We start from the raw sequence: 10,030 nt of genomic DNA, 5'->3' as shown, positions 1-10,030 counted from the left end.
ACATGGAACAAAGTGCTTATATTTCAGTGTTTGCATTGTGGATAACTGCAGTGTGAAATACTTAGCCGCTGTGAAACTGAGGGTGATACCCTCGAGACATGGCACTTGTACTGCATGAAGCTGACGAGTGTTTAGAGCGGGATGCAGAAGACGTGGTAGAGGTTGCCTGGGCTCACCTTTTCTGGCTATCACAAGACAGCTTCAGCATGAAAATGCTTCATTTCAAAGCTGGGTCCCATCTAACGTGCTTTCTGGCCGCAGTGCACAGAGCCAGGCTGCTCCTGAAGCCCTCAGCAGCCCTGGAGCTGCACGGACCTGGGCCTGATCTCACACCCTCTGCATTGCTCCGTGCTCAGCACACAAAGTGACGATCTCTCTGTTAAGGGCTCCTTTACCCTTCTAACCCATTAAGTACAGGTACTAGCCCATGGAACTGCCCATTACATTAAATTAAGTGGTAAATTAAGTTGTGGGTGCATGGCAGTGCCTGTGAGGGAGCAAAATGTCATGCAGTATGAGCTGCCAGCCGTCATTTACTTCAACCAGTGGTGAAGTTTGGGCTAATTCTGGGCTTGGGGTAATCCTCACCATGTCCTGCTGTAAATTATGGCTTTAAACTTTTAAAATGAAATTATGGCTTTAAAAATAATGGCTTTAAACTGTAAGAGCGTAGGTTTAGAGTGAAGAAATTATGAGGGTGGTGAGGCACTGAACAGGTAGCCCAGAGAAGCTGTGGATGCCCTATTCCTGAAGTGTACAAGGCTAGGCTGGATGGGGCTTTGAGCAACCTGGTCTGGTGGGAGGTGTCGCTGCCCACGGCAGGGGTTGGAGTTTGATGGGTTCTAAGGTCCCTCACAACCCAAACCGTTCTGTGATTCTACGAAATGATACTAAGGTACGACACACAAGTACTTCACAAACACTTATGTTTTTCTTTATTTCGAAGCCGCACGACCTTGACCGATTATTGCCACTCCCTACCCGAGGCGGGGCACCCCAACGGCGCCCCCCCCGCTCCCATCCCCTTCCCCCCCGCCATGCCAGGGGCGGGCCGCCTCCCCCCGGAAGTAGAGCGGCCATATCTCTCGTGGCGCGCTTCCGCCGGCGGTTGCCAGGGCGACGGCGGCGCTCCGTGCGGGGAGGCCCCGGGCCCGCCGCCGGTCGGAGCGGGGCGCTCAGAGCCCCTCGCCCGCCGCTTCCCCCCTCACGATGTTCATCTACCTGTGCAAGAAGGTGCTGCTGGGGCGGCGGGGGGCCGGGTTGTGAGTCTGAGTGACTTCTGTCTCGTTCTGGCTGTGCTAATAGAGTTATCTGCTGTGTTCTCATAGGTGTCTCTGTTGAGGTGGTCTTGGAGGAGTTTAAAATAAAAGTTGGTTTTTAACAACGTGTGGACGCAATATATTTCTTTTTCAGATTGCAATTCCTGGTAATGTTCAGTTAAGATGTATTTCCTGGAATAAGGATGAAGGTTTCATAGCCTGCGGTGGAGAGGATGGATTACTGAAAGTTTTAAAGTTAGAAACTCAGACAGGTAATTGAGTTTTTTTGTTTGTTTGTTTGTTTTGTTTTATTTTGTTTTCCTTAAGAGTAAATTCCACCACACTTCAGCATTATGAAAACACAACTCCTTCTGATTCTTTAACTTCACAGCATGGCATACATTTTAAGTCTGTACGCAGATGTTTAAATATTTGTATAAATGTCAAAGGTGTTGCCGCTTGCTTTCGAATATCGTTTTCCTCTGTCTTGCCTTACATGATGTGCCTGTCATTAATCTAGCTTTTATATCTACGGTTTATCTAGCTTCTATATCTACTGAGCTCTTCAGCACTTCTTCTCTCAGGGCATACACTTCATTGTTGTTATTGCTGTGTGGGCTTCCTGTTTATTTTCAAACTCATTTCACTATTTCTTGATTTATTTTTTTTCTCTACCATTAATGTAAAGAAAAAGTTGTATATTTATTTCTTATAAATAGGATGAGTATGCTGTGAGAAAAGCGAACGCCACAAAAATTTCTACTTCTTTTAAAACTTTCTGATAGTAGACATGGTGTCATAGCCATAGGTTTTCTCTGTTGTTTTTGTTTTGTTTCTGAAAAGTTGCTCAGGCTTAGTGAGTGTCTGAATTTGGATGACAGATGTGGGTAGGAAATACGTTGAACTGAGGAATGGAAAAATTCATCCTATAGATATGCTTTCTGTCCAGTTTTAGGGGAATTATTTTAACAATTAAAACCAGTAATAAGAGCTGAAGTATTATTACAATAATAGGTATGCTTTATTAGGCTTATTTTATAATTATTTTTGTTATTTTTAGATGAAGCAAAAATAAAGGGACTTGCAGCTCCTAGTAATCTTTCTATGAATCAAACTCTTGAAGGTCATAGTGGTAAGTCTCCTTGAGCATTTAATGTATTTTGATTAGAATGAAAAATACAGAATTCTGGGAAGCTGATAGAGTAATTTTTCTCTAACTTTTAATTAAAAGACTAAAATAAAGAATATCAGCATTAAAAACAGGTATGTAACAGCTTCAACTTTTACTAAGTTACCTGATGAAAGGCCTATGATTAATCTTTCATGATTTGTGAATGAATTACGGGCTTGAGAATCCGACTGATCTAGCCTCACCCCAATTCTTCTGGCTGGTATGGTGTGCATGATGCAGAACGCATGCTGCACAAACCAAGCTGGGTTCTGCCTACAACAACTTACGGTTTGCTTATGTGTTTTCCATGGTTAGGTTTGTGAACTTTGACCTTACAGCCTAATCTGTGTTTATTATTACTTCAGGTTTGACTTTTTCTAAGTTACTTGGGCCCCATTAATTATTCTGAAGAAGTATTGATTGATACTGAAGTGGCTGATGGTATTGTATGTGTTCTATCATAGAGGGACTTTTATTTTTTTTTAATTATTTTTGATAATGTGAGATTTGCTTATGTTGTGGCAGCTTTACATTTTCTACTTCTGAAGTTACAATTCAGTAAATCTCACCTCTCTTTTCAAAATATCTTCATTTTCTCTTCTTATTGACAAATTACATACTTATGTAGACTGCAGCATGGTATACAAAGCTTACAGAAGTTAGAAAACAGGCTAAAGGATAAAGTATTTTAAAGTTAACATTGAATACAGGGAAGTTAGGGAGGAATCAAACTCTTCCATGTTAAATGGTCATCATCCACAGAAAGGGAGATAGGAAGAGAATACTGAAATCCTTAGAAAATTAGAAGGGAAAAAAATAAGTCTTTTATGATGATTTGCAGTTGAAACCTGGCACGGATTATTTTAGGGGCCTGGTTAAACATGATAGAAGAAATTAATTTTGAAGAATTGTTTTAGTGGATATTTTGAATGGATGTCTTTGATTGTGAAATAGGTTACAGTTCCCCTCAAAAATCTCTGACATTCAGGATATCTTTGTGTCTGTTGGTAAAGCTTGTGGCTAAAATCTGGAGAAATGAAAAGGATACAGAAAATGGATAACCACTGGTGAAGAAGTGGAAGTGTGTGTGTGTGGCCAAGTTCATATCCAGTATTGGACTGATGAAATAAAATGGTTGTTAAAAAACTGTTTGAAGATGTTTCAAGTCAAGTTAAATGTTCATGAGGAGGATCCCACATGAAACTTGATCTGAAGGAGCTGTGTGCAGAGTGTTCTTTCTGGCAATCAGGAGGGAGATTTTGTTTTCAAACTGCAGCTCTACTGAGGATCAAGCTATTTTTATGAAAACAATCTCTTAAGTCAAACTGCAAAATTATGATTTGGGTTTCGCATACTGAAACAATATTCTGGGTAGAATTTTGAGAGGATGTTGCTCAAGTGGGTGAATAAAGGACCAGAAGGATCCAATTAGCTGAATTTTGGAAGAGGAAAGGAGTGGTATATTAAGAATGCCTAAAACTAAATCAGTCTTGGCAGTGCAAATTTCTGTAAACTCCAGAGTGATAAAGTTGTACGTGGTGGTTTTCCTTAATGTATTTAAATGGCATAAACACAAAATTTGTATAACTTTCTAGGTTCTGTGCAAGTGGTGACATGGAATGAACAGTATCACAAACTAACAACCAGTGATCAAAATGGGCTCATCATCGTGTGGATGATGTATAAAGGTACTCTACAGAATAACTTTGAGACTGAAACTTTGAGACTTTCCACATTGTCGGAAATCGTTTAGCAATTTTAATGGGCCTTTTTCAGACTTCTTTTTGCAGATTCTAAAACCTGAAATAGATTTAAAACATTTTCCAAGTTCTTATTGTAATTGTCATGTAAATTTTTCATAGTGTTGCTTATGAAAGCCATTTGTCCTCCAGAGGTAACCTTAGGAAAAGATGCTTCTTAGCCATGCGCTTGGTAAACTGCTACAAATTTTGTATTTTAAATCTCTTACTTTATTTTGTTGGAGAAAAATAGCATTAGTGAACAATGAAAAGAAGCACATAAATAATCTCTTTTAGTTTTGGAGAACAACCTTTATATTAATATAAATTCTTATCAAAGACAGTTGTTTCTTCTGTATGTTTCCTAGTATATTTTTGTCAGTTCTGAAATTGTGTGAGCACAGATCTCTTCCTTCTCAAACTTTGGCTCCCCTCTCTTATTTCCTGTTTGTCCCTGTCTTTTTGGGAATAAGGAACTCACACCTGAACACCGGATTTCACGTTATAGTATAGTCTTTCTGGAGTTCTACAGCACGGGTGGAACAACATTTTTTAAATTCCTTTCCAAAGCAGTTTGTTCCTATAGCTTTTTATTGCATATTATATTGCAAAGTCCTATATAACCCGTTATCCCATCTTTGTTTTTATAAGCACTTGACATATTTTCCTATTTCACTGAATACCTAGTTTAATTTGTTGGTAATTCTTATAGACATTTTGTGTTTCTGTACTATTTTGTTTTTAACAACTTCTGGAGTTGATATTACTAAGAAATGTTATCATCCGATTTGCATATCTTTTTTACTCTTTGAATTCTCTCTGAATTCAATGATTAGCGTGTCTCTTGAATCCACTACAGGGCTCTCAAAATAGAAGAATAACTCAGTTTTTCATTCATTACTACTAGGTGCTTGGTATGAAGAGATGATTAACAATAGAAATAAATCTGTAGTTCGAAGTATGAGCTGGAATGCTGACGGACAGAAGATTTGTATTGTGTATGAAGATGGAGCTGTGATTGTTGGATCTGTGGATGGTAAAACTTAAGCTCTGCTAATTGTTGTGGTGTTATATAGCTTCAATTTTTAAGTATCATGTCCATAGTAGCTCTGTCTGTCTATGTAAGTACTTTAAAAGTTGTTGCTTTGTACTTCAGCGGTTTCAGTTTCTATAGTGGTAAAATGCATCTTATTTTTAGTTTTGTGGTATGATTATTAAAGACAATAAATGTTCTGTTACAGGCAATCGCATCTGGGGGAAAGACTTGAAAGGTACACACCTGTGCCATGTGACCTGGTCCTCCGATAGCAAAATTTTACTCTTTGGAATGTCAAATGGAGAAATTCACATTTATGACAGTCAGGGAAACTTTATTGTAAGTTTATGGTTGGTATAATAAAAGTATTAACTTTAACATGCATAAAAACTTACTTCCTCTTAATCTATTTCATGTGCATTTAGTTGGTGGACTTCAAAAAGGGGCAAGATTCTTTGTACAGCATTTATATTCAAACTCTGTAGCAGCACTTCAGTTTTAATGAAAATATTTCAAAAAAAACGAAGTACATCATAAATATTTTATTCTAGGTAGCTAAATGATTATCATGGCAGCAGATGCCTTTTTGCTTTGCAATAGTTAGTGAAAATGTAAAAATATGTATGGTGATAGTAGCTAAATTAAATTAAGCTGATGTTAAAAGTACTAGTGCACTTTTAGAATAAAGCTGTAGTTTATTTTCCTACTAATCCTGTCATTCTTTATTATGTAAGGAATGTTGCATGCTTCAGAGGAAACCTGTTAATAAGTGGTAAAAATGGTGGTAATAACTACAATATTGCTACATTCCTACGGTGGTTGTTTTCTTATTTTTTTTTTTTTAATCTAGTTATTTAGAATATTGGAATGATAAAACACTAAGCAGAAGTAAAACTTTCACTTTGGGAAGAGCAATGTATTTGGAACCATGTTGTTTGTCTTTCAGATGATGTTATGGTGATTTTTCTTCTTTTTCTTCCTGTCCATGAGAAACTGTTAACTCTTCCCATGCTCTTTTCTTTAATCCCCTCTTGTTTCCTTGTTTCTTCCTGCTGTGTGTATTATTATGTTTCTAACACGTGCTGTAAATTACTGAGATTCTTTAAAGAAGTTGTTGTCCACCCCATGCTTCCTTTTCTCAACAATATTTGCACTTTGTCCTTTTTCCCTTCCTTCTTCCCTCAAGTTACCTGGCAGCCCCCTTCGAAGTGATCTATATGCCTTCTTATCTGTTAAGGGCATTCTGTGAAAGATGCACGTTAATTACAGTTGTTACAAGAGTAAGCTTACCTTAAATAATATTTAAAAATAATTGAAACAATAATACCCAAATTAAAATATCAAGGAAGAGACTTGTGCCTAGAAAAAAGTTACAGAAGGTTTATTTAAAAAATAAAAATAAAAAAATCTTGTGGCCAGGAGTTGTTTGAAATCATTTTTATTTTTTGTGGGGCCCTTGTGTAGTGGTGTGTGGCTTTTGTGCATGTGCATGTTTACTTTTTCAGTTAGTTTTCAAAGAGTGAAAGTGAATTTCTAGGTTGGAAGAGACCTCAAGATCATCAATGCCAGAAGTTCTTCTTTGTAATTGTGTTCTCATATGTCTTATCCAACCTTGAATGAAGAACTCTTTCAAACTATTAAATTTTTTGTAAAGTCAAAACTTTTCTTGGTGCAGGAGAACAGTTTTGCCCATATGACTGGTCTTTCACAGGGTGTCAGTGTATCTGTAAGTTGTTCCTCTATATAGCATGTTATGTATGACTTTAAATAATTAACCATCTTGCCTAGGTGAAAATGAAGCTGAGTTGTTTGGCAAACTTAACTGGAGCATTCCATATTGCTGGGATCCATTGGTACCATGGTACAGAAGGCTATGTTGAACCAGATTGTCCTTGTCTTGCTGTCTGCTTTGATAATGGAAGATGCCAGATAATGAGAGATGAGAATGACCAGAGTAGGTACAAAATGTGGGATGCTAATTACTGTTCTTGACCCAAAATGTCTACTTATGTTTAGATTTTTGATGTTTATTTCTTTAAAAACTAGATCCTATCTTGATCGACACTGGTATGAATGTAGTGTGTATTCAGTGGAACCACTGTGGAAGTGTGTTGGCAGTGGCTGGCTCCCTAAAAGCAACTTCTCAAGATAAAGATGTAAATATTGTGCAGTTCTACACTCCATTTGGTGAGGTAAAAATATTTAATATGTTTATACAACCCAATATGCTCTTTATTTTAGCGTGTTTCGTCTGTGTGTTCATTACTGGTGGTACTTGCATGCCAAAATGCTTAGTGCATTTAACTTGCTCTTAAGTATCTATGACCTCCACTTGGATCTGGAAATATGAAAGAGGATTGGGTCCCCTTTTAGAACAGCAAATTGCTGGCCAGATGGAAAATCCTAGAGCATCTCGCATAACACTAAATTGTAGGATATGTATAGTATTGAACTTTGAACACCTGACTTAGGTATCTGAATTCAGACTACAGTTAATAACTTAGAATGTTTAGGCAGCAGTTATGATGCTAACTTAGTGTGTGTATCAAACCTGGAAGTGCTCATCTTTCTCCACCGGCTGTGTAAGAGACCTGGGCATCTCTAGATTAGGGACTTACAATAAGGCAGTGAGAGAATGAGAAAATGGCATCTGGTGTCTCTAAGAGCTCAGAAAACTGTTTCTGATCTTTGTCATGCTGGGGATCTTGTTCTCTGAAAGCTTTAGTATTTCTATGTTTTTTTGTACAAGATGTTAAAGGTTCAACAATTGAGAAACAATTTTGCTATAATGCTATTCTAGCTTTAGAATATAATTTTGTTACGTTCACTTGCCCTTCTAGTACTACATCTGGAAATCACTAAGTTAGTGTTAAGTGTAAGTGTGAAGAAGCTTTGTCCGTTTCTCAGAGCAAATACCTGGTCAGCCATGAGGGTAAGGATAGAGCAGGGAGCTGTGTTGTGAAATGAGTTAAGAAATAGCAACCAGAAAGCTTCCCACAAACAAGTCGTCTGGGGAATATGGTTGTAGTGTTTAAAAACGTTAATTTCTTTCAATTCATTTGTTCAACTTCAGATACTTTAACAAAATAAAGATATATTTAAAAAAGGGAAATATGTTTCTTTGCCATTAAATTATAAATGGGCATCTAACTACTATTCTTAGCTTTTTTGAAGGCCAGGAGGTATAGAGACAATGTCCATTGGCTTACTACAAATTCCATATGTATGCAGCTGATTCAATGTATGCTCTTGACATAGATTAGGTATGTATCTCTATTTGTTTAAACTATCAGCTGTACTTAAAGGTGTTGTACGTCAACTGACTTAATATAATTTATACACTTACTGCCAGGGACAGTGAAACTTCTGAGGCATGTCAGGTATCAGTACTGTTGTGTTTATTTTAATAGAAATTGAAATAATAAAGGTGGTTTAGATTACCAACCAAAGGAAAAATGTTTATACTGTCATTCTGTATTGTTTATTTTTCTAAGTTTGAGCTATGACTCAATTGGTGTGTAAATTAAATGTTTTCTTTCTGACAAAAAAAAAAAAGACAAACGAATGCTTATGCATATTAAATACCCTGCCCTTTTTTGCGTGTGTATGCTAATTTGGGAGTCATTATGAGGTGCTGCAAAGAAGATTTACAAGTTTGTATTTCATAGACCAGCAAAACTGTTACGTGTTTTAGAGCAATTTTCCAAGGATATGTTCAGTATCTTTCCTTTTTTTTTTTTCTTTTCTTTTCAACAAGCATTTGCGCACACTGAAAGTTCCTGGCAAGCAGATGTCAGCCTTGTCTTGGGAGGGAAGTGGACTGAAAATTGCACTAGCTGTTGATTCGTACATATATTTTGCAAACATTCGGCCGGATTACAAGGTAACTGGTTATGTTGCACTTGATAGGAAACATGAATACAATTATTTATTCTCTTTTTGAATGGGTTGGAAAAGCATCTTTTTTGAAAAAAATAAATTCTTCTACAGTTATGAATGTGCAAACTGTATTTTGTTTCATGTTATGACTTACCAGCATCCAATCTGACTAGGAAATTTGACCGAAAACAAAAGAAGATGCTGCCTAAATAGAGGATAAAGGGATAGTTAGGTGATAAATAGATTTCTAAGCTAATCAGATGTGGTGCAGAAGTTATTCATAGAAGGTAAGTGCAAAATACAATTGTCTTTTTACTGGCAATTTTTTTCTCATTGGGCAGGAAATAGTTTTCCTGTACTGTAATAACTGTAACGTGGAGACCCAGGTTATTGTATTATGGACTCTTTTTTGCTATGAAATGGGTTTTTGTGGGCACATTTACACAGTTTTGTGAAAAGAGGTAAGTGGTTAAACTGAAGCATTGAAACCTTATCATGTGTGCTGATCCCATTCCTGAGCTCTGTTGTGAATTCCTTTGAATAACTTTCCAAAGACAGAGCTTGGGTAGAGGCCTAGGGCTAGTCAGTGATAAGGAGAGCGCTCAGAGGACAATATGAAGTTTTATTCCCTCCACTAAAGAGCCTTCCTTTGAGAAGACCAAGGTTCAAGGAACAAAAGTATAGTGGTTGTGTCACAGCTCCCTTTCACTCTCTCCTATTGGAGTTGTTCCATGGTGTTAGCATGATTGGGTAAATATTTACTAAAGCATATTGAAAACATTTCCCATGTACTTGGTAGGTGCCATAGTCACTGTGGAGCTGGTCTTTCTTTTTATTTTTAGTTATTTATGTAAAGTAGAGTACCTTCAAATAAAAGATCTGAAAAAAGTCAAACTTTATTTTTTTTTAATCAAACAAGAAGAATAAAACTAATAGTCTGGTAATT

The 10,030-nt window shown here is 37.0% G+C and overlaps 1 protein-coding gene across 2 annotated transcripts in view; it reads left to right on the top strand.

The window, feature by feature from the left end:
* The first annotated feature begins 1,076 nt into the window (after positions 1-1,076).
* The window catches only part of WDR35 (WD repeat domain 35), a 40,528-nt gene continuing 31,574 nt past the window's right edge, over positions 1,077-10,030 (top strand). Inside the window, exons 1-9 of one of the 2 annotated variants that reach the window (XM_035321305.1) lie at positions 1,077-1,233; positions 1,414-1,531; positions 2,320-2,391; positions 4,026-4,118; positions 5,077-5,205; positions 5,411-5,544; positions 6,994-7,159; positions 7,252-7,397; positions 8,963-9,088. In XM_035321305.1, the coding sequence (XP_035177196.1) occupies positions 1,210-1,233; positions 1,414-1,531; positions 2,320-2,391; positions 4,026-4,118; positions 5,077-5,205; positions 5,411-5,544; positions 6,994-7,159; positions 7,252-7,397; positions 8,963-9,088 (1,008 nt within the window). In that variant the 5' untranslated portion in view covers positions 1,077-1,209. The remainder of the gene's footprint in view (positions 1,234-1,413; positions 1,532-2,319; positions 2,392-4,025; positions 4,119-5,076; positions 5,206-5,410; positions 5,545-6,993; positions 7,160-7,251; positions 7,398-8,962; positions 9,089-10,030) is intronic. The other variant, XM_035321304.1, reaches the window with a different exon arrangement.

Source organism: Oxyura jamaicensis, chromosome 3 (assembly GCF_011077185.1).
Source record: "Oxyura jamaicensis isolate SHBP4307 breed ruddy duck chromosome 3, BPBGC_Ojam_1.0, whole genome shotgun sequence".
In the NCBI taxonomy this organism is placed as follows: Eukaryota; Metazoa; Chordata; class Aves; order Anseriformes; family Anatidae; genus Oxyura; species Oxyura jamaicensis.
The sequence above is the reverse complement of the archived record's forward strand: the minus strand, read 5'-3'. Positions and strand labels throughout refer to the sequence as shown.